At 48.0% G+C, this 22,965-nt stretch overlaps 2 protein-coding genes across 9 annotated transcripts; both read left to right on the forward strand.

Annotated features, from left to right (window-relative positions):
• Positions 1 to 417: 417 nt before the first annotated feature.
• Positions 418 to 3,366, forward strand: LOC6607975 (inner centromere protein). Its single transcript, XM_002032687.2, has 6 exons — positions 418 to 601; positions 665 to 845; positions 911 to 1,976; positions 2,040 to 2,136; positions 2,275 to 2,941; positions 3,101 to 3,366. Exons 1-6 carry the CDS (start codon positions 533 to 535, stop codon positions 3,292 to 3,294), a joined length of 2,274 nt encoding a protein of 757 aa, XP_002032723.1. The 5' UTR covers positions 418 to 532; the 3' UTR covers positions 3,295 to 3,366.
• Positions 3,367 to 4,439: 1,073 nt separating this feature from the next.
• LOC6607976 lies at positions 4,440 to 22,303 on the forward strand. 8 transcript variants are annotated; one of them, XM_032715826.1, is made up of 11 exons: positions 4,440 to 4,674; positions 5,424 to 5,587; positions 7,513 to 7,864; positions 17,403 to 19,334; positions 19,401 to 19,820; positions 19,888 to 20,051; positions 20,176 to 20,298; positions 20,358 to 21,026; positions 21,182 to 21,339; positions 21,404 to 21,545; positions 21,725 to 22,303. In XM_032715826.1, the coding sequence occupies exons 3-11, from the start codon at positions 7,666 to 7,668 to the stop codon at positions 21,923 to 21,925; spliced, it is 4,008 nt and encodes a 1,335-aa protein (XP_032571717.1). In that variant the 5' UTR covers positions 4,440 to 4,674; positions 5,424 to 5,587; positions 7,513 to 7,665; the 3' UTR covers positions 21,926 to 22,303. The 8 variants fall into 8 exon arrangements, with proteins under 8 accessions (XP_032571717.1, XP_032571710.1, XP_032571715.1 ...); XM_032715819.1 differs by having other exon boundaries at positions 17,403 to 19,820; XM_032715824.1 differs by having other exon boundaries at positions 17,403 to 19,820; positions 21,407 to 21,545.
• The last annotated feature ends 662 nt before the right edge of the window (positions 22,304 to 22,965 follow it).

Consider the following 22,965-nt stretch of genomic DNA (forward strand, 5'->3'; position numbering starts at 1 on the left):
TTTCGGGCCTTTACTCATTAAATTCTCTTCCGTAATCTATATTTATATTTAAAATGTACTTTTTTGTTCTTTCCCTTACCGATTTCCCCCAAATTTGCTTACAATATGTTTATTGGGGAGCCTTGCAGCACTGCTTGCTAGAGATGGTAGTGGCGGGAGCGTAATGGAACTGGTTCACCTTATGTTATACGTTCAAAATTTACAGGGCCATAAATCCAGTACGTAACTATTAAAGTAACCCAATAATATTATTTTAAAGAATTCAAATAAATATCTCTCAATATTCACTCAAAAAACAAATTTTGGTTGTGTTTTTCATTTTGCGCGGGAACTTTATCGCCCGTGCAGTGTTGGAAAGCAGAGGCATAAATGCGCCTTACAGCACCCGATGCGCTGTTAACTGTTAACAGTGCGCAAGTAAAGGCATGTTATCAAATGCTGACGCGCGTCTCAATTGCCGCCATTTGAAAAAAACGATAAAATCGAAGGAGCCGAATCCGGATTTGCAGTTTGTCAGATACAGTCGCTAGATATGGAGGACATCTTGGGCGTGCTGGGCTCGCTATCGGACCTGCGCAGGGAGCTCGAGGTCCTGCGTAAGGTAAGCCAGGATCAAGAGTCGAAATTCCGACACAGTCAACATGGCGTCATCTATGTTTTTTAGGCCCACTTTGAGGAGCTGGACCACCTCTTCTACGGCACAGGCCAGCCGGAGGCGGAGGTCAAACCTAGGGACAGTGCTCCTGCAGCGAAGAGTCAGGAGAACTCATCGGTGACGCCGCAGCAGACGAAAAAGCGCCCCAAGCGACTCACCTCACTGGCCGAGGATCAGAATGAGCCCGAGGGTGAGTATCCTGGCCATTTTAAAGCGTTAACGACCAACTACCCCTATGATATTCCATTTGAGCAGCTCCAGACGCCACGGCCAACAACACGTCGGCCCGTCAAAGCACTCGGGTCAGCAACTCCCAGCTCCTGGCTATCGCCGAGGACGAGCACAACTCTACGGCCTCGCTGATGCCGCCTCCGCCTGTGCCCGTCTCGGCGGACACCACCTTCGGCTCCGGAAGGCCACAGCGCGCCGCTAAGCTGAAGACTGAGAAATTACTCAAGGAGCCCTCGCTCAACCGTAAGATGCGGCGGCCCAGCAGCGAGGAGCTCGTAAAGGTCAAGGTTGAGAGCGAGCAGCGAGTCTCCCAGTTCAACAGCTCCACCAGTGCACAGGCGTCAGAGGAAATTAAACTGGCGGAGCCAGAACTAGAAGAGCCAGCAGAAGCAGCAGAAACAGCAGAGGAGCAAAAGCCTCCGGAGGAGGCCTCAGTCACAGAGGACGTGAACACCACGAAGACACTCCGCGTGAAGGTAAAGCGCGAGAAACTCAGCACCGAAGCAGTGGCCCCGTTAACCAATGCGGTCTCCGCGGCAAATGTGACCACCGTCTCCTCTGTAACAGCGGAGGCAGCACGACCGGACGATACGGTGGCCAGCAACACAACGACATCCACGGAGGTCTCCAAGAAGGTCCGCAAGAAGAAGAAGGACGTTGAAAGCCACCGACCCATCAAGGTGGAACGATTCAGCGACCTTGATAAGAGCTCGCCAGTCTCGTCGCGCACGCGCAAGTGTAGCACCGATTCGCGAACGGTTCAGGAGCGATCCATATACAAGGACGCACTCGAGGATCCGCCCGTTGCAGAGCCATCAGTGGCTGCAGTTGCTCCGCCTGCTGTCAATGAGACCGTGACGATTTCCAACGCCACCCTGGTACTGGGTCCTGCGCCGACGAGCGATAGTCCCATAGGACCTGCTGGAGATGCCACTTTTGAGGTGCACTCCAGCGACAAGAAGCAACCTTTGAGTAAGCAAGACAGCCTTCTAACGGAGGACGAGTCGGTGGAGGAGAAGCTGCCGACGACCAAGCTGCTCTCGAGCAGCAAGGCTATAAAGCTGCCTACCCGCACACATGAGCTCTTCAAGTGAGTAGATCCCCTGCCTCTTCATGCATGTGATCCTTCTAAACCATCTTCGCACTTCTACAGCCCACTGCTTCAGAGTCCGGTGAAAATGCGCGTCGAGGCATTCGAGAATGCGGCAAACGCACAGAACAGCATGCGCCCTAAGCGGGGAAAAGATGTGGTAGGTACAGTATAGTTGCACCCTATAGCAAGCAGAATTAGGCTAAACTATTTACAAAGACCAATTCTGTACCAACTGGCGCTTTCTAGAAATGTTTGATAAGTTATTCATTTATTGTTCTTTTTTTTCACTCTTCAGCAAGGCACGCCAGGATCAAACAACACTCCCAAGATTGGCAAGCTGCCTGCTCCGACTGTTGGACGCTTTTTCACGCCCACTCAAACGACCAGCACGCTGCCATTAAGCTCGGCGCAGCCCAAGAAGGGACCTGCCAGCGCGTCTAAGGCCACTAGTCTGCTGAAGACCGCCACCGGTACGAACCTAAGGTCTGTCAACTCCACGTCCACAAAAACGCTGTCGCGCGAGAACAGCGGAGACGACTTCCGCAAGGGCCTGCACAACCTGGCGGAGGAGCGCAAGAAGCTGCGCGAGCAAAAGCACCAGCAGGCTGCGCAGCAGCGCGAAGCCAAGGAGCGGGAGCGGGCAGAGCGTATGGCCAAGCTGGCCGCCGAGCGCGCCAAGAAGCAGGAGGAGCGAAAGCGAATTGAGGAGCGCAAACGACAAGAGCTGGAGGAGCTGCAGCGGAAGATGCGCCAGCAAGAGGAAGCCGAGGCGCTCAAGAAGGCCAAGCTCAAGGAGTTGGAGCAGCAGAAGCTGCAGCAGCTAACCGGCGCCAAGCCCAAGAAGATGCTACCGCCGCCGCCGAAAACCAAGTACACATGGGAGATGTTGCACGAAGACGACTCCACAGACGACGAGGGAAAGGTCACCCACAAGCGTCCCCCAGCGCCCACCTGGAGTCGAAGTAAGTTGGTGGATCATTTCGAAGAGTTGTTTTCGAGATACTTTTTTCATCGTAAATATATACAAGTATATACGCCAGATTCCAGTTTGATTTCCACTAGGACTACTAAAGGAAATGTTCTTATAGATAGATTCTGACTTACAATGCGTTTTATTGCAGGCCACGTAAGGGGAGAGGCAATTGCTATGCAGAGTCACTGCCCAACCGACATCATCGACAGCTTCTTCTCGGTGGCGCCCACCACCCCGGACCTGAAGCAGATATTCCCGAACATCGATCCCAGCCAGCTGAAGCGAAACTCCAGCGTGCTGTGGTCCACGCCGCCGCGCTATTCCGAGCTGCCGAAATACTAGCCAAGTAGTCCTGCTCTCTTCTCCCGTAAATGCACATGTTTATGATCGAATAAATAAAGTTAATTGTGAAAATTAAAGCGGGGTACCGCTGCGCGATTCACTGCGACTCTGACACTAATACCCAGCTGCTTTAGAACTATTAAAGCCGCCAGCGTGCTCAATTAATGGTTCGCTGGTGGCTGCTTGCCGATTCCATTAGCCAAGCTGCCCAACAATGGATACGTCGATTCGTGAAAAGTGTGAAAACGCAGAGGACGCAGGTAAACGAAATAAAAGAAAACACAATTTCACTGGTCATGGGGCATGGTTTTGTGGCATGATGCGCAGACGATCGAACAGACTGCCTCGATTCGATTCTCCTCCATCATGTTTCCATTGCTGCTAATCCCACTTTTCCAACGAGCCATTCTCATTTTCAATCGAAAGCCGAAATCAGCGGAATCGGCATGGGCAATTGGCACAGTAATTGCTGCTGATTGGAGTAGACTCCACCTGAAAGTCGCCGCGGATCCACCCCTGAATATGAGTCGATGGGACCATCCTAATCCGCAATCTAATTAAGGCGCGTACGCTCCCCAAATTGCCACTTTCAATTGTTACTGTTTCCGTTTAAGTGCACTCTGTTAGTAGCTCCACTTCCCCCACGGTTTCAAGTCGCTTGGGGCTGCATCTATGTGAATTCCATATGGCACATTGGATACTCTAGAAAAAAACTGTAAGGAAAGGGAGTAACTCAACTAATGTCATTTTTATGATGCATCACTTTGCAATTCTTTAGAAATTTCAGAAGAACGAACTTCTATATTTTCCGATATAAGTCTTCAACCTGTGCTTGAGTAATAGTAATATTACTATAATAATATATAATATATAGTAATTTATTATATATCGTAAATAAATCTTATGGGTATTACTGCCTAACAGAGTTGCCATCCTCATGCAGAGTAAAAGAAACTTTTTGCAAAGTATTGCTTTGCACCGCCAAATGAAAAACCTATTTTGAAGAATCGAACTGAAGACTGGCTGCGGAGTCTTCCACTCGCGGGCACTCTTCCGAAGAGCGGCCAAGCGAGCTGCGGTTTCTCGTTTCTTCGGCTCTGCGCGGAGTCTTCGGGCTTCGCACGAGTCAGTTTGAGTCGAGCGTTCGAACGGTGCGCACCTGTTGACGGTTTTCGGTAGGTGAGGAGCGTGGATTGTGGCCAGAAATTGAAGAAGCCATCGCCGGGTTAGCCGACATCGTGTCCGTGTGCGTGTGTGAGTGCGTTCGAGTCTATGAAAAGTGAATAAGTTAACTTAGGAGGCTCAGGCCAGTGCTGCGCATGCGTGTGAGTGAGCCAGAAAAAGAAATGAGTGTTTTACTCGAAGTGAAGCAAACGGCCAGTATGTAAACGTATGCCGAATAAATGATATTTGTGCGACGCGCGTCTGTGTGTGTAGACAAGCGAAATACATACATACATACATACATATATATGTATAGTACGAACCCCAAGGCGGCAGCAACGAAAACTTCAAAAACTTTCTTTTTTTCGCGCTACCTTTTTGCTCGGCTGGCTTAGTTGGTTTTGTCTGCGGCCTTTGTTTACTGGGCTGCTGTGAAATTGCTTGCAAATTTATAATTTGTCCGCCGTTTCACTCCCAATTAGAGAGAGCCACTCGGGCCCAGGAGTGCCGAGCATTAATTGGGCTCTTTTCGCCCAAGAATCAGCGAGGCTGCGCATCGCGCATCGCGCATCCGCCAGGTTGCCCCAACCGGATACGTGGTCCGCTGCAACCTGTCGGACGGCCTACACACGTCCGTCGACTGCAACGCGACCCGCTACATTGCTCCAAGCCAAGTCCAAGACCAAGTCCAAGTCCAAGACCAAGTATACTGCCCACTCCCGGTTCCCGTTCCAGCACTTGATACTGTTAGCTGTGCCATTTCGAGAGCACTTATGCCAATTTTCCAGGGGGCAGCTGTCGCTTGATTTTGCTTTTCGATTATTCAGAGTTAAGCGTTTTGCATTCCTCGAAGCCACAAAACCGCATTTCCACTGGGTTACCCGGTCCGGTTGGGGCCGAATCCGAAGCTGGATTTGGCTGCGTCGGCCAGATCCTCAATTCGGTGTGCCTTGTCGTCTTTGCAGTTTGCAGCTTGCAGTTTAGGCCGCAACCAACTGGTGAAATTTTCCATTATTGGCGTTGTTTATGTGCAAAATCTAATTGAAAATAACGTGCATTAGCGTTGCACGCAGAAACATCAATCAAATCGCGGGGATTTCAATCGTGTGATTAATGGAAACACTTCGAGGTGAGTCCGAAATGGAAAAGCCAGATACTTGGTTAAAGCAGTGAAAAGAGTCTTGCGGTGGGAAATTGGCAGTACTAAAGGATATAGCGCACAACCTTCCGACAGTCATAAAGATCAAGGCTTATGCAATTTTCGATTTCTTGACTCGCACACTCTCATTTTCTCTTTCTCCGTCGATAAATCCCAACTCCCTTTTTCATATTTACCTTTTCTTACACCTTCACCTTCCTTTGGCGCTCTGCCGGCTCAGAAATCGGTTACGCAACGGACGAGCTCCGAAAAAGTGGCTTATGAAAAATCACATGAGTCATTTAACTGCAGAAGACTGAAGAAGGCGAAAGAAATGAAAACTAATTACCAGCCGCAACTTCCGCTGGGTGCTGAGAGTCCAAGGCCCGGGCTGAAAAGAAAGCAAAGTTGATAAAACCAAAAATTATTCCAATGAAAATGTAAACAACCGCCTGCGTGGGCGAGTCGCTCAATGGAAAAGCACAACAATCCGCTGAAAAGTGGAGTCGTTTAATGACAGCCCAGAAAGCCACAGAAACAGAAACAGAAACACACAGATGCGAATGGCCCACGGAGCAAATAGAGTTTGTTGTGGTTTTGCTCTTCTGGCTGCTCACGTTGAACTTTCTATTTCACTGGGATTCTTCAAGCGTACAGAGCAGATATTTCAAGGTTCCTTGCGAGCCCGAAATGCGGGGTAAACAAAAGCAAAGGCCACAAGCAAAGATCTGCCAAAATATCAGACTCAGACCTGGACTCGCGTCATGACTCAACTGCAGGCGGCCTAAGTCCGACCGGTCCGATGCGATCCGGTCTGAGATCACGTACACATATACTCGTACGTTGTATATTCACTCGCATGCTGCAGAGGCAACCTTTACCTTTCCTTTCCATTCGCTACCTCCGTTGCCGCTGCTCTGGATGCTTTCACTTTCCATCTAATGTTCGGCAATTGCCTCAGTTACTGCGGTTTGCGATACGGGCCTGTTTTGGCTTCTGATTAGCACGCCGGCCATTGGGTAATCTCGGGCAGCTGGCATCGATTAGGGCACGGACAACTGACGACAGATTATCTGCTCCAGTTGGATAGCGCTTGTGCTCCGTGCTCGCTGCGGAATTTCACTTTTGCTTTCTGGCACCTCGAATTGAGACCGGACTTTCGCTGCAGCCAATTTCGGAGCGTCTTGGACATCAATCAAAATTAGCATTTCAATCAGCCGAGTTCGGTTAGTTGCCTGAATGGAACGCTTCAGTTTGCGTAACTGGCAAACAAATCCGAGGTTTTTCTGAAACTGTTTTCTTTTCCAGCCGTTTGAACGGCCGGGTTTATTGACTTACTAAGTCGCTGCTTATGTAAATGCTAATGCCACCATTGTGGAGTACTGCTGGTTAATGGGGGTTCGACCCATGGCTGTCTGACGCAATTTAGATATCAAAACCCGTACATTTAACTTTCGGAGCCCTTGAAGGGCGAAGTGATAAGACCTATGTACATATCTATTTCCAACGAACAGTGCCAAAAAGATGTTCCGAACTAGAATACATCATACGAATAGTGCTAAAGATTCCACCAAATCAAAAGACTTAAGGCACGAACTTTATTATTATTTTTAAATAAATGAGTGAAAGGGGTATACATTCCCCAAGAACAAGTGCGAAAACTCTTCCAAATCGAAAGACGTTAAGCCAAAACTTCAAAGGCATATTTAAATTTTGTGTGTGATTAAACAAAAACTAATTCCCTTTAATATTTGCCGCAAACAAAACACTAGAGCGACAAAAAGCTTAGCATTTATTTTAGTTTCTGTGCTTTTCGACTGCCAACCGCTCTTCCAAATCAAAAGACTTAAGGCACAAACCTTAGAATTATTTCCGATCCTAACGTCTCTGTTGACCACCTTTCTCCTTCCTTTCAGCATAAATAACCTCGGTCAAAGCAAAACATGCCTCGCCAAAGCACGGTAGATCAATAAAACAACGAAACACCGAAAATAAATAAAGTAAACGCCTGACAATAACCATAAAAAAAGAAAAAGATTGTGCCCGCGGAACTCGTAGTTTATGCAAACATGCGACGAAAGCCACAGAACTTAACACACTCTATACCATCGAGTAGAGCCGGAGACAGAGGCGGAGGCGGAGGTCGGGGCACCTCCCGGCCGTCAGCAATTTCCAACAATAGAATGCCAAGAGACCATCGACACTTGATGGCCATGATTGTGTCGACGTTGCCACTGGCTCTTCTGCTGCTCCTCGTTCAAACAACAGGTAAGCCTTGGCCAGAAGGGGGTACAGTACGGGGAAAGGGGCTGGGCAGCACGACAGTGACATGCCCAACAAAAGAATTTCACATGCATTCAGTTAATAAATTGAACTTTAATTGTGAGGCCTGTGCCAGCAGCAAACTTTCACGGTTTCGAACAAAGTATGAGGATGAAAGTTGAGATAAGGCCAAGATCTTGTGCTGATATTTGCATAGATTTTCAATTGATGCAAAATTGACTGGATATGTCCTCATTAGAAGTTGCCCCATTGGTTGGGAAGTTATATAGAAACCAAATGCACTCTTGTGCAACAAGAACCCACTCCATCCTGCGGTCATCTGAATCGAATCTTCCCAGTTTTCTCCCACTTCTGCATCATCCAAGCGAATCTCTCGCACTTGTTCTGAGTGGATCTTATCTCAAATAACCATATCTTTTCACCGAGGGTTCTGCTCAAGCGAGCATTTAGTTATTACAAGCGAGCAGCTTTTTCCACACGTGAGCATAATTTTAATTTTTAATTTGATACATTTCCGAGGAATGTCGGTTCACAAAAAGCACAAAATCAGAAAGAATTCTCCCGACGTGCCAGCACTTGATGAAGATGCTCCAGGCAGCCACAGGCATTCCTCGCCAGCACTCGTACGTGATTGTTCTTCTCATTTTCGTCTGCTGGCTTTTAGAAAGCTTGCGTTTTCTGCATAATTTATTAGGCGTTACTGAGAATGCATAGTTTGGGGGGGAATCGGATGGGTACCTGGTACTTGGGCACCTACCTGCCTAACTGTGCCAAACGTAATGAAGTGTGCTAACTGTACTGAGTTGGAGGTGTCAGCACCCCCGCACAAGTGCGTTCAATTGTCGAGCACGCCAAGAAGTTAGCTGCTTCTCTTTTTTTTCCACTGAAATACGGGCTTGACCTACTAAAAGCCCAGATATGCCATCTAGGTGACACTTTTCAAACGGCTTTGCAGCCCCTAAACTGGGTCGATCGCATCTGCAGCTGGGTTTCTAGTGAAGATCGAATCAGCGCGGCTGTGATTCATTGGCCAGTGCCCACGGAGGGTTAGCTCGAGTTGCACAATTGCGATTATTCATACCGGATTCATTGACTTTTGTCGGGGCTCGTCTTGGGTTTTTTGTCTTTGGTTTGTTTGGCTCCACTTCGCTTTGTCGCTTACGAAGTGCGTGACGTGCGTGAATCGAAGTTAATTAAAGTTTATTATGACTTGGGCTGCGTGGCTTATAATCGTTAAGTGACTCGGAGCGGAGCTGAGCTTATGCAATATGTGAAAATGAAGGCGTCATCAGGCGCTGTAATTGGGCACGTAAAAACTAATCAGAATGATGGAGGATAATGTAAATATCATGCATTCCTAACCAGAATCTGCAAAAACTAGAATGATAAATACACAATTAGTTGGATGACATGACTTAAGCAAAGTGGACACTATTATGACAATTCTCAACAATTACGCATTTTAAAGCGATGTCCATTTTAAGTGAGAATGAGTTGTAAATTTAATTTGATAATTCGATAAGCTTATAAATATGTGTAGATGTTTAGACTTAGGTAAGGATTCTCTAAAGCACTTTTTGACAACTTTTGCTACAAAAATGCATTATAATATGAAACAGTTTGAACTTTAGCTATTCAGGTGAGAATAGTGGTGTGTATTTTGATTAAATAAAAAGCATTTACTACCCAGTATTTGCAGTCTTTAAATAAAAGTTAAAGCTTTTTTAGGATTTTATTGCTGCTTTGTTGCTTGCTAAACTGCATTGAGTGCCAGCTTCCCATGTGAGCTGTACAATTAGGCCGGAATGGCCCTAACCAGGAGTACAGTGGAGTGGATTTCGAGGCACGGCTGCCATATACTTATGCATTCCATTGAATACCTGCTATTTCCTCCACCAGAGGGAGCCACTCCACTGAAACCGCTTAATTGCACGAATCCGGCCAACTGAGGCGGGCAGCTCTCGGCGGTCTGGAATCAATTAAAGCTAACTGCACTGTTTACTGGGCCATTTGAAGCCGGGCCCAAACCTTTCATGCAGCTAATAAGCCGCATTAGCATGGGGAATGGCGTATGGAATTTACATAGAGCCGGGCGGGAAAATTGGGTGAAGTGAAAATTATTTTACAGCAAGCTTAATTAAAAGAAAACAGAATCTCGCGGCGCCGGACCGCTCAGTTATGGCTTAGTGAGACAGAAAGAAGCGCAGCACTGCCACGGTTAACAGTTACACCCAGTTAACGGCTTTTCGGGGCTTTCGATACGATACTCGCATCGAATTGAGCCACTGGAGGCACTGGAAAAGTGTCAAAGAAAGCGCCATGAGTTGGAGCTTTGCTGCCCGCCTTCCCGGGTCCGCACTTCCAGCATCACTGAGTCAGCGAATCGCCGCAGATCGATGGATTCGATCGGGTTCGGTGGGGACACTGTAACCATGCCACTGTAGCTATGACACTCTAACCCGCTGACTTACTACCGCAACCCGATGGGTTTTTCGATTTCATTCCCCTTTTTCTTCTGGGCGCCCTCTTCCCGGCGAGCCCCACTTCGCTGGCAGCTGCTAAGCTGATTAAGTTTTCAGATTAGCTGGTTCCACGAGCAATTTTCCCTCGCATTTTTTAGTTCTCATTTTATTTTTCGGCACATTTCGGTTACATGGCCCACTTGCCCCAGGTGGCTCCAAAGAGCGAGAGGTACGTATAAATACTCAAAAATCCACTGCCTGATGCAAAAGAGGTGGAAGAAAGAAGCCGCCGTCGTTGCAGGCTGAGCAGAAATTTATCGCTTGACTCTTAATTGGGTCAAGAGGCAGGTTCGTTCGGCAGGTTTCCCACATATTCTCGATCTTGGCTCGAATTTCTGGGGGTTCCTGGTGGCCTGTTCACCTGTTCACAGACTGGCAATGCTGACGCAATTAATAATTGAATTTTTTGAACGTTTATGAAGACGGTACAGAAAGATTGTGGCAGCTGCCAGAATGGTCGAAAAAAGGTACTTACTGATTGGAAAGCAGTTGGTTTTCTTTTTTTATGTAGTTCTCTTCAGTATCCATAATCTTTAAGAATTCATTGGCATACCAAAAATAGTAATGAATGATGTTTCAGTCTCAGAAGAAACCAAGCTACAACAATATCACCAAATTTCATTTGGCTAATTTTACTTTTGGTCTAAGCAGACCGGCTTTATAGCTTAGGAGTTTTTTTAAGCAGATTAGTTATTCGCTTCCCTTCTCACCCAGACGATATGGGATGCTCCAAGTTCGTAATCAGCTCACATGCTGATCGCCAATAATCAATTTACTCCAGCTCTTCCCCACCCTGAGCTGAGCATTCAATTAGAGCCGAGCACCGACTGATCTTGAGCTGGGTTCCGATTGCCCAATCAAAGCGTGAAACCGAAGCCGTATCAATAACTGCGTACTTTCCCTTTCCCGTGAGAAGAGCAGTGGCTCTCGGATGGGGATGTCCAAAATTGTACAATGAAATTCAGCACATCGAAAGTTGCCAGGCACGATCGCACATTCAGACACACACCCATCGGCAGGTAAAGCCAACTGAACCCACAATTTATCTCGTTTTGCGTGTCTCTCCTCTTTTATTTTATTTCTTTGGCCCCCCGATCTTCTTTAATGGTCGTCCTGGGGCGCTGTGAACCCATATTAAATTGCGGTGGGCTGTGGGAGCACAGAGAGGCTGGCCGCCCGAAAGGGGGTGGGCTGGGGTCCCTTACCTGGTGTCCCTTACATGTTTTGGCGTGGACTATCAATGGCAATCAATGAAATTCTCTTTTTGTGCTCTTACAGTATTTTATTCGGGAGACCGCCGCAAACCGGTTCCCAATGGAATTTTATAATCGCAGACTCTCCATGATTTTGGACCCAGCTAGTGAATTTGGCAAAAAAAAAGAACATTAAACCCATGTCACAGGAAATGTCTGACAAGAAGCCGTTAGGGATTTCATATGATTTACTCTTGAACAGGGAATATTAAAAATATAAAATGTAAAAGAACCTAACAAAATGATGTAGGAAACAAGGTACAATTATACAATATAATAATATAATATTATAATATTAATATTATATTATAATATTTTTCCAGGCTTGCAAGAGCTACAAAGATTTTCACGTACATATACTTCCCATAGCAAAATCGAAAGACTTAGACAACGAACTTGACCACTGCAGAGTATATAAATTTCCCTACACATTCCAACCTCAATTAATAAGCCAAAATAAAAAGAAATGACAAAAAGAATCAAGCATAAAATCCGTTAAATGGGTGCAGTTAGCTGACTATCCAAACAAAACAGAGACCCGAATGACACAATAATACCCACGCTCACTCACACTGGCGCAGCTACCCCTTTCTATTTGGCACGCAGTTGGAAATAGTCCAATAAAAAGCTGGCTGACTGACAGTTTGTATATAAAGTGGCGTTCTTCTGTGCAGAGAGCCGGTTCTGATGACCACTTGTTGTGGACTCTTATTTGACACACACACACACACACAGGCAGTCCTGAACTTGTCACAGACCATTAAGACCATATTGGCTGGCAACTAGTTTTCGTTTGGCGACTATACTTAAGCCGGCTTCTGTGGGTACAATGACCCAGTTTCGCTGGAGCTGGAGCTGTAGAGATGAGAAATATTGCTATGGGAAAACACATTGAGAGAGAGAGAGAGGTATCCATTTACCTTTCAATCAATATGTTTCGAGCTCAGCTCGACTCGGCGTTAAATTTGACGCGAATGTTGGCCAGCGGTTGCCTGGAGCGAGATCATCATCTGTTTTCCGTCTCTAATACGCTATTACATATCCAGTGCTCCATTTCAACTCTCTCAAGAGAATCTCTAATGGATCATTGGGATCTTGGGCTCCACCACCTTTCGTAGCACTGGGTTACTGACCCAAGCCAAGTTATTGACTGCTAAAGTATTCTCATGGCGTGTTTAGGGGGCTGCACCGAATGCGATTTCAACTATTTACCAGCATTCCCCAGGAGATCGTGCAGATCGCTTATCGCCAGCTAAATTGCAGCTAGTTACAGGGCTTAGTCTGGTTCTGGCCCGGCTATTAGAGGCCTCGGCTCCGTTCGCTACCACCTGCGACTTAATTAAACATGTGAGACAATTAGATTTCATAAGTGGAGGCCATTAAATCGGGCCTGGAATCCCTGCGCCTGCCCCGGATTGTCTATTGATATCCGAGGACTTCTTCCAGCTTCTTCGCACTGCCGCACTATTAAAGCCAGCAGAGCGCGTCCAGGCTATAAATTTCCCCGTTCAGTTTGGGATTTCGGCCTGGCTGAAACCAACTGCAACAGCCGCATCTGCGGAAGCCTGACCAAAACAGAAACGCAGCCGGACTGCAACCGCCTTTAGCTGTGGCTTCCACTTCTGCCTCGACTTTGGCTTCGTCTTTGGCTCCGAGCTTAAGGCGTTTAGATCAGAGCTAGACCTTGATTAAGGTCATTCGCTTTGGAGCCACGTCTGAGGGGCTAATACAAAGGATGCAGCCTGACCACCGAGAGAAAATCTATAGTCAAGTGGGAAGATCAAAGAATTCAAAAATATTCCAGAGAGATGCAGTTTCAATTTGGCTTCGTCGCTCGATTATATAAATTATTTCCCAGTGCAAACAAAAAATGCACTTGGATAAAATTGTTTAAACATTTCGAACTGGCAGGCACGCGTGCAAAGGAAAAACTCTCGTGCAGTACCAAAGGCCAAACGTCATGGTCACGGTGGCTGGAAAAGAAAAACCACAGAAGAATGCTTCAATTTCACCAGACACTACTTTGGGTCGAGTGGAGTGCAGGCTATCTCAGGCTGCCATGTGTCGGTTGTCGTCGTCACTTTGTTAATTGCAGCTCATGCATCTCGGCCCGACTTCCCAGAGACGGAGAAAAGTCTGGCCAAGACGCTCTTCAAGTTCTAGCCTGGCCAATTGTTGGTGCCGACGACTCCTGAGCAGCAACACCAGCCAGTTGACGGTTTGATTGCACAAGTGCTCGGGCCCGGGCCACAGATACCTTATTTGCTTTGCTAATGAAAAGAGAGAGGAATGACTCGGCAGCTCCCACGGATCGGACGAGGGCAATCTGGACAGGTCGCACTAGAACCCACTGCTCGACGGCTTTCCCTGGCAATTGGGTTTCACTGGCGACCACTTCCTCAGCCTTGGCCACGACGCCCACAACGAAAGTCGAACGCCCAGGAAATCAATTAGCACTAAATCAAATTTTTAATGCTCCACTCGGACGTTAGAGATCGCCGAAAGACCCGTGTATTGGATTGGATTCAGTTCAGCCCGTCCCGGCGGTTCTAGAGCTCTCCATTCGGGGCGTGGCTGGTGCGATGGCATTCCGAGATAAGGGACTGACCACATCTCTTCTTTAATGGATGTCTTCGCCGCGGGGTCCGCGGAATTCACAATTGGGCGGCTGAGATATGTTTACGGGCCAATTCAAAAATATGAAAGAAGCTTAGGATGGAAAAGCATAAAAATAGAGAGGTGAGAGATGTGTTTGGGATTTCTTTCGATTTGTTTCCCTAGATGGAAAACAGTGAGCTGGGATGGGACTGAATGTAATAAAAGATGTGAATGAATCAGATTGTGTTCGGATTACTTGAAAAATGCAAATCACTGCATAGATGATAAAATTACCTATTTTATCAAAGCCCTTTTTACTTATTATAAACAAAAAGAATTCCAACTTTATACCTTTCATTATTTTATGCCTTAGAGCTAGGCCCTTAAAAATTTAAATAAATAATAAAACGCCAAATAATAGTCACATCATGTTTTCCAAATACATTTTATTGTCATTGAAATTCGCCTTCCGGCACAACTTCGTCATTTAAAAGCAATTACATAATTCTATTTATGGTGAAAACATAACGAATTGTCGCCTGCCTCTCGAGCAGCCCATTAAATGATATCATTGCATAATCGAGCCAGCCTTCTACGCCTGCGCAATTGCACACCGAAAGTGGCCAGGGCATACATGTCGTATGCGCAACGTTTTGGGACGTGTGTCCCAAGTCTGAAGTCAAAACGGAAAATTGTCGTATTTCATAAGCAATTATTTGCGCCAGCTTTGCCCACATTAGAGGCGGGCAGGCGGACTTAATTTCTGTCTTGCTTTTGGCCACGTTGGGAAACAGTTGAAAAGTGCAGCGAAATAGAAAGTGATTTCTTGTCGGCGACTTGGAGGCGCTGAAATCGCCAATTTGAGTGGAATTGGAATTGGAGTGTCGTGCTTGGCGTTGGCCCAAAGCAGAAGGAATGGGCGCCAGTGTGGGTTGGTCCGGAGCTGGAAGAGCAGAAAAGAGCCCGAAAAGAGACGGGGCACAAGTCGTGCGTCCTCGCCGGAGTAGCAATCGAGTTAGTGTGGGCAAGCACTGGAACTAATGACGACTGTTGCTGGTGTCCCCATGCTGTTGTCAGATCGGGTGCATTCAACCCAGCCCGTCTGGATTTAATGGCCAAGAGATCCGGACGCCAAGTGGTTTTACTTTCGTTGCGGCCTGGCCGTGAAAGTGTTGCATGCCCCGCTCCGAAATGGAATTCAATTTTCGTTCGCCAAATTGCGTTACACATTTAGCCAGCTTTGTCCATGTCTGGCAGTTTCAGAGCCGCCGGCTCACTTTAACCGCCAGCCCAATCAAAATCGCAATCCCAGAGCCACTCACTTAGGCCCGAAATCAATAAAATCAAAAGGAAAACTGGAAAATGAGCAATTCGAAGCGAGGAAAGTGAAAACTGTGTCGCCGCCTTTTTTTTTTGTTTCGCCTGCCCAAAAGGAAGCGCTAATTATATCAAAATCGCAACAAATAGCTGGCGCGAAGAAAGTGAAACAAATATTGTGTATTTCAATCAGGGGCGAGCCAGTTTAGCGACAGGTGAAAGTAAAATCTGTGCCAAACTTAATCAAAAAACCTCGAAACTCACAAAGAGGCCCCAATGCAGCTCGGCAATTGGGTTAAGCTCAATAGCTAAACGTGTTTCTTCGCGCTAGTGTGAATTATGATTGTTGTCCCAACCTAAACTGGTTCTGGCCCAAAAGATGACATGCACCTGACACCCGAAAAATGGGGGAGAAAAGTACAAAGTCGTAGAAAGCAAACGGTAAATAAATCTCATCGGAAGGTGTCAAAGAATAGCTGGGTCACACTCGAGTGCTCAGTGAGATGTGAGTTTGTTCGGGAGGGAAAATTCACAGCTTAAGTGCTGAAGGATTCAAATGCGGAATCAATAAAATGTTTCACTTTGACCTCGTTTACTGGAAACCCATTGTGGGAACACAAGAACGCACTACTCCTGGCCATCATTGCATTCAATTGAATGAATATCTTATAACCAATGCTTTGAACACATGCAAAGTTACTTCGATCTAATCGTATAGATTGCACATTCGATGCTTTTTTCTCTGTGTGATTGGCGACTGGATGAGATTGTAAAATTGCAGTAACGATGCGATAAGAGGGCGATCTCAGCTATCGACAAGGTGGGTTTGAGTACTTGTCCCCATTCGATTGCCATCTGCATTCTACAAGTCAACAATCTATATTTAAGTTGCTTGTGGCGGGCTCTGCTCATTTATCTGCCATATCCGAGGAAATGATGAAAATCAGGCAACAACAACTCGGCCTGGCATCTTTTCAACGCTTGACGTAGCAATTTGTGAAATTCTTCCTAGGCAGCCTGCCAAGCGAGTGCAGATCTGGCCCGAGGCCACCAAACCAAGTACAAGTATCTATGTGGCCAAGAGCTTGTGCATCTGTGTGCGCCGCGCACCCAGGGTAATCAACAATATAGCCCTAGCATTGTGACAGTTATGCAGCCATCAGCTTGCATCCACACACACTGGGTGCGCAAACCCACAATTTTGAAGGAAAACAAACACAATTATATGCAAAGAGAGTGAAAAGAATCCGAGAGGTGGGATGGGCTGGGCATTGTTTCCCCCCACATGGAAATGAGTCGCGTTGACAATGACGGAGTGGCTGCTGGACGGGATCGGGAGGCAGCGCGAGGGAAAGGGCAGGTGCATGAGCAAGTGAAAAGTGAAACCCCAATGTGAAGATTCTGTCGATGCGATGATGGATTCGAGGGAAAACGAACGTCGGAATTCAACGCTCTTTTCACTCAACACTTTACCTTTCTTCTCGTTTTCTTGCGGTATAGCATATTGTAGCCATATTTTGAAATCGATTTGATTGAATAGTTTGAAAATGCGGCCCATTAAATTTGATTTCTTATTGGTTCGAAACAAGTGTGGCTCTCTTTTACGATCGAACATAACTTTTAAATAAGCATGTTCAATAAAGATGTAAATATCACTATGTGATTGTATATTAAGTAGCAATCAATTATATTTACGGTACAGGATCAACGCCTGATTTTAATATAATAATGCCATTGGATGATGGCCTCGATAAGGAGAGATTCTATACTTAGTATACAAAATAGTAACTGTTTTACATTGGTATCTAACATATTTCCTATCAATTTTTCCAGCTGGCCAGCACGAGAGCGTTTCACAGATCTCGCCCAAATCGAGCAGCAACCGCAGTCCGGACCGTCAGAGGATCGAGAGCACCATGGCGGACTCCGTAAACGGTCTGGCCGAGGGCCAATCATCGCCCCTGGACGTGAACGATAACGAAACGCGGGCGGAGCGAGTGGAGCGCTCGGCGTCGCCCATTCTGCATGACCGGCAGCCAATCGGGCCGAACGACGTGCACTTTCCGGAGGATCTGGAAAAGGACGTGTCCGCCGGACGGTACTTTCACTACAACATCAAGCCCACGGGCACCTTCGACAACCAGGATGAGCAGCCGGAGCGTACGCACCAGGGGATCAGGGCTGGGAAGACCCTGTCGCAAGGTGGCAGCAGCTCAGAGCAGTCTTTTTTAGGGCGGGGGGACCTGCGACCGCTAGTGTCCGGGTCCCCGATTCGGCCGAGTCCGAGCAGTACTGCCACCTCAGCGACGGCAGCCAGTGCCACCCAGGCGCCGCATAGTCCGCGCCAGAACGGAAACCCCGACATCCAGGACATCATCACAGGCATCGTCAAGCTGCTGAACGGCAATGTCAATGTCCATGCCAATACGCAGGGCATTAGGCGTCCCTCGGCCAGCAGGATCAACAATCGCGGTCCACCTCGGATCTCCGAAGCCCAAAACCTGCCAATCGACTACGAGGCTCAGAAGCCCGGGACTTCGATGCGTCCGCCGCCATATCCCTTTGATCGTCCGGAACGACCCTTCATTACCGGCGTGCCCATTCCCGAGCAGATTGTGCCCGTTCGACCGGGATTCGTGAGCAATCGTCCGCCCTGGTACCGCAACAAGCCACGCCCACCCATTGCCACTAGTGTGGGCGGCAATCGGCGACCCCTGCCCCAATATAAACCTCTTCCAGCTCCTCCAGTACAAGCGCATCTTCAGCCGCAGGATCCACTGGATAGAAAGAACGAGCAGGAGAAGGATCAGAATCATCAGGAACAGCCGCAACCAACTGATGATGCTGTGCTGCCCACCGACACTACTTACGACTCGGAGTTCTCCAATGAAGATGCCAATGCCCAGTACATCGAAGTGTCCGATCAGGATACGGATGCCACTGGCGGAGAAGTAGAAGACGAACTGCAGCCGCCTCCTCCTCCACCGTCCACAACCAACAATCCACCAACTCCCCCAACAAATCCCCCAAAGAAGAAGCACAAGCCAAAGCCAGGAAGCGAGAAAAAGAAGCTACCAGAGTCTACACAGGATGAGGGCTTAACCACCGTTATTGAGACCAGTTCCGTGGTGCACACCGTGATGGGCATGTCCTCCACTTATGTGCCCATGTCCATGGACAGTTCGGAGAGCCTTGGTCTGGATCCCTCCACCGAGGAGGTGATCTTCATGACCGCCAATCGAACGCCCACTTTGGAACCAAGTGTATCATCCTCGCTGGGCTCTTCCTCGTCCTCCAACCCGGCCTCAGCCATTCAACCTACGTCCTCCAAAGAACATACCACAACCACCTCTACCACTACTACCACCACCAGCAGTTCCACCTCAACCACAACCTCAACCACTACCCCGCCATCTACTGAAAGTGTGTCGCCTAATAGTTCCAATGCTAACACCAATGCCACTCCGCCCGCCCCCTACCATCCCCGTCCTGGGATAGTCCTCGATGATCCCGAGTTTAAGCCCGGCGGTCGGCCACGCCCACCTGTCCAGCGACCACCCGCCCAGCAGACCCTTCCCTTGCCAGCGGTGCAGCCCACTCGCCAGCATCTGCCCCCCGGCTACGGAGAGATCTTCGACGTCACCCTGTCCGCCATTCAGGGACCAGGTCCCAAGGGCAGTGGATCCCAGCAGACGATCAACATTAAGCCATACGGAAGCTATGCGGCGGGCGGAATTCAGGGCGACATCATCGTGTCGGCATCAGGTGACGACGGCTTTGTCTCGATCGACGGCAAGCGCACTTACATCAATCTCTTTGGTGACCCCACAGATCCCTCAGCGGGCGCCACAACTCCAGCCACGCGCCTGCCCCAGTTGCCGGGCTCCGGATCAGGATCAGGTTCAGGTTCAGGAGGTGCATCCACGCCGGGAGTTGGCGTCAGCAGTGGTGGTGGTGGTGGTAGTGGTTCCTCCATCTCTCCTGCTGCTCCTGCCAACGCTGTCACCCAGAGCAGTGGTGGCTACGTTGTGCCCGAAACGGAGGTGGTGGACCTTCAGGGGCACAGCAAGCCCCAAGGCGGAGCACCCACAACGAATGCCGGACCCACGAGGCCCCACTACCGCCAGAGGCCAACGCCGCCGCCGGTGAGGATTGACACCTGTATCGTGGGCGATGATTCCACCTGCGATCAGGCGCAGCACGAGCGATGCAAGACGGACAACGGCGTTTCCAGCTGTCACTGCCGGCCAGGTAAGATCCAATGCGAATGTATGGAGTTGGATGATCTATATATGCTTATAAAATTGGAATTCTTTAGGATACTCCCGGCGAAAGCATCGGGAGCCGTGCCGGCGGGTCATCTCCTTCCACCTGGGCATGCGCGTGGACCGCATTTACGAGCACCGAATTGTGTGGGACACCAAGCTCATGGACAAACACAGCGAACCCTTTGGACAACTCAGCTACGAATCAATAAGAGCGGTTAGTTATTGTATATATTTAAGTAAGCTGAATCTACAGCTGAAGACTGAATTAATCAATAAAAGCGATCGATTGCTTAACTTAATTGTGACAGATTTAAAACATTACTTAAATCCTCTTTCAGCTGGACTCTGCCATGTCCATGACGCCGTACTCGGATGAGTTCATGGAGGCGAAGGTGAACAACATCTACCGGGGCGATCCCAATCTGGGCGGCAGCGGCGTCTACGTGAACATGACCATCAAGGTGTGTATTACCCAGGCAGTGCTAATGGAATCATACTGATTATCTTCCTCCTTCTCCAGCTGGATGAAAGTGTTGAAACTTTGCGACCCAATCTGCGCAGTGACGTTCAGAAGCACCTTCTCGGTGTGCTCCATCGGCGAAACAACAACATCGGCAACTCCGTGCTGTACGTGAGCTCCCCGGAGGGCGCAGTGTCTGCTTTGCAGGATCTGGATGAGTGTCAGTCACCGGAGCTGAATGACTGCCACTCCGGCGCCAGTTGCAGCAACACCTGGGGCAGCTTCCGCTGCGCCTGCGAGGCAGGACTCCGTGATCCGTGGGCTGACCAGCCGGCGCGATCTGGACGCGAGTGCCAGGCCTGTGCCGACTCCGTCTGCAACAACCACGGCACCTGCAGCTATGCCGAGGATGGTGCTCAGCTGTGCACCTGCGACTCCAGTCACTATGGCGCCCAGTGCGAGATCGACGGCGAGGTGTTGGGCGTGGCTATTGGCGCCTCCGTGGCGGCCATTATCATCATCGTCCTGACCCTGGTGTGCCTGATCATGTGGTCGCGGCGCTGGCAGCGCGAGCAGAAGAACGCCATGGGTTCACCTGTGTTTGGATACATGAACACCGCACCCCTGAAGTCCGCCGGATTGCCACAGGCGGGTTACCAGGTGACCCTGGAGGACCGCATGCGCTGGGCACAGATAGCCGATGTCATGGCGCAGACGAATCACTACGGGGTAGGTACCTGCCACTCAGCCATGGAGTGAATCTAGATTTTAAGGACAGAGATTCTGAAAATCAATTTTTTTTATTTGAATCAAGAATGTAAAGCATCCTGATAACTTTAGTTTGCTTACGAATATACTAATTACTAATCCATATTCTGTACCAGCAGGCTGAGCCCATCGGACCCACTAGACCTTCGTCGGCGATGTTTGCCTACCCGAATCTGGGCGCCATGGGAATGGGCACCCTGGGCGGGATGTCTCTGCAGAGCACCATGCAGATGCACCCCAGTGCCACTCTGGCTCCTCCAGTGCCATTGCCCAGGTATGAATCGCAGTGGTTAACCAACAATCGTATCCCGTACTGAGTATGCTTTTCTTTGACTTAGAAGACTTGGCCTGGGTCCACGCTCGAATGGAATGCGCACACTCGAGAACTCCAGCTCCAGCGAGGAGGAGGATCGCGCCGATCTGCTGGGACGCAACTTCCAAGTGCCACGTCCCAAGAGTCGCAGCAATGGCAGCATAGCGGTAGGAATCAAAGCATTGCCTCCAGTTATCTAAATGGAGTAACATATGTATCGTGACTTGAACTTCATTCGGATGTCACTTTATATGTATTAAACTACTGGAAATATCTTAAGCTCCTCCAAATCATATTGATGTACCCCTACTAATTATTCCTCCTCCATTCTCTTCATTTCGAACAGAACCAATCTGGCATCTACTACGATGTGGACTACGAGCCGTCCGGAAATGGGATCGGCAACTCCAGCGTGGACCACCTGTACGGGTCGCAGAATCAGTCCGTGACGCACTCATCGGGCCACAGCCACATCCCGGGACCCCAGGGCATCCCGATGAGCACGTACACCTCCGGGCGAGCTCCCAGCAGCTACTACATGAAGTGACCCCTGGCCGAAGATAACCCACAACCCCAACCTTGTACATATGCAATCTAGATCTAGAGTATGGCGACTAAAACACTTTTCCACTGCCAGTCCCCGCGGCGACTGCAGCTGAGACGCGTTTTTGAGGATGAGAAAGTAGACTTAGGACTATACGTAGGCTCCATCTAGGTTTAAGCGATGCAAACAACAACTAATCATTACATTTAAAGCTATTTTAAACGTTTAAATTATTTCACTGCTGTCCACTCGAAGTCAAGACCCGTAAAGTAGTTGCCTAGCTTATTTCACTATGTTAATATCTGTAAACTAGTTAAGTTCGCACAGTAGGAATGTCTATTTATGTATATAAATGAATAAAAGATCAAAATTTACCAACGACATGGGCTTACACAGTGACTGCAAAACTGTGAGACTTCCCAGTGCATGGCTCTATCTCGCTCTAACGTGGAGACTTAGTGCTGCATAAATCAATTTGCTTGCTAGAGAGGGACGACTATTGGTTGAGTGAAAGAACGAGACAGCTATTGTAGTGCCACAGTTGGAATGGCGCGTACTTTTGAATCGTAAATTCAAAATTTGGAAAATTCAAGTTTAAAGAAAACCTTATGTGACCATTTACCATTTAAAATGTGAACAAACATTTATAAATAAATAATTTAAATATTGGGAATAATAAACGAAAGTATCTATTAAATAAATTAAATTGCTATTCTGAATATTTCTATAACTTTTAGCACTGTTTAATATTTCGTTAATTTTCAAACTACTTGTATACTGGGTACAAGTATGACAATTATTGAAAAGGTACAAGGATGCCTTTCCGACCCTATAAAGTGTACATGTTCTTGATCAGGATAACTATCCAAGTCGATACGGCCATGTCCATCTGTGCGTCCGTATGAACGCTCAGATCTAAGGAGCTATAAAATATACAAATAACGCAGTTTGCAATTTGTGTCTTAATTTTACATTTCTTCTCGCTCTCCTATAAGCCGACGTTGATAGTCGATGATCTCAATAATATAGTTCTATCTTTTTCT

The sequence above is a fragment of the Drosophila sechellia genome, chromosome 2R (assembly GCF_004382195.2).
Source record: "Drosophila sechellia strain sech25 chromosome 2R, ASM438219v1, whole genome shotgun sequence".
Lineage (NCBI taxonomy): Eukaryota > Metazoa > Arthropoda > Insecta > Diptera > Drosophilidae > Drosophila > Drosophila sechellia.

Excerpts from the sequence above, each read along its gene's own strand:
- LOC6607975 (XM_002032687.2), top strand. The coding sequence starts at position 533 with ATGGAGGACATCTTGGGCGTGCTGGGCTCGCTATCGGACCTGCGCAGG. Across the intron at positions 602-664 it reads AGCTCGAGGTCCTGCGTAAG|GCCCACTTTGAGGAGCTGGA; the intron begins GTAAGCCAGGAT and ends TATGTTTTTTAG. Across the intron at positions 2,942-3,100 it reads AGCGCCCACCTGGAGTCGAA|GCCACGTAAGGGGAGAGGCA; the intron begins GTAAGTTGGTGG and ends GTTTTATTGCAG.
- LOC6607976 (XM_032715819.1), top strand. The coding sequence starts at position 7,666 with ATGCGACGAAAGCCACAGAACTTAACACACTCTATACCATCGAGTAGA. Across the intron at positions 7,865-17,402 it reads GCTCCTCGTTCAAACAACAG|CTGGCCAGCACGAGAGCGTT; the intron begins GTAAGCCTTGGC and ends CAATTTTTCCAG. Across the intron at positions 19,821-19,887 it reads CAGCTGTCACTGCCGGCCAG|GATACTCCCGGCGAAAGCAT; the intron begins GTAAGATCCAAT and ends GGAATTCTTTAG.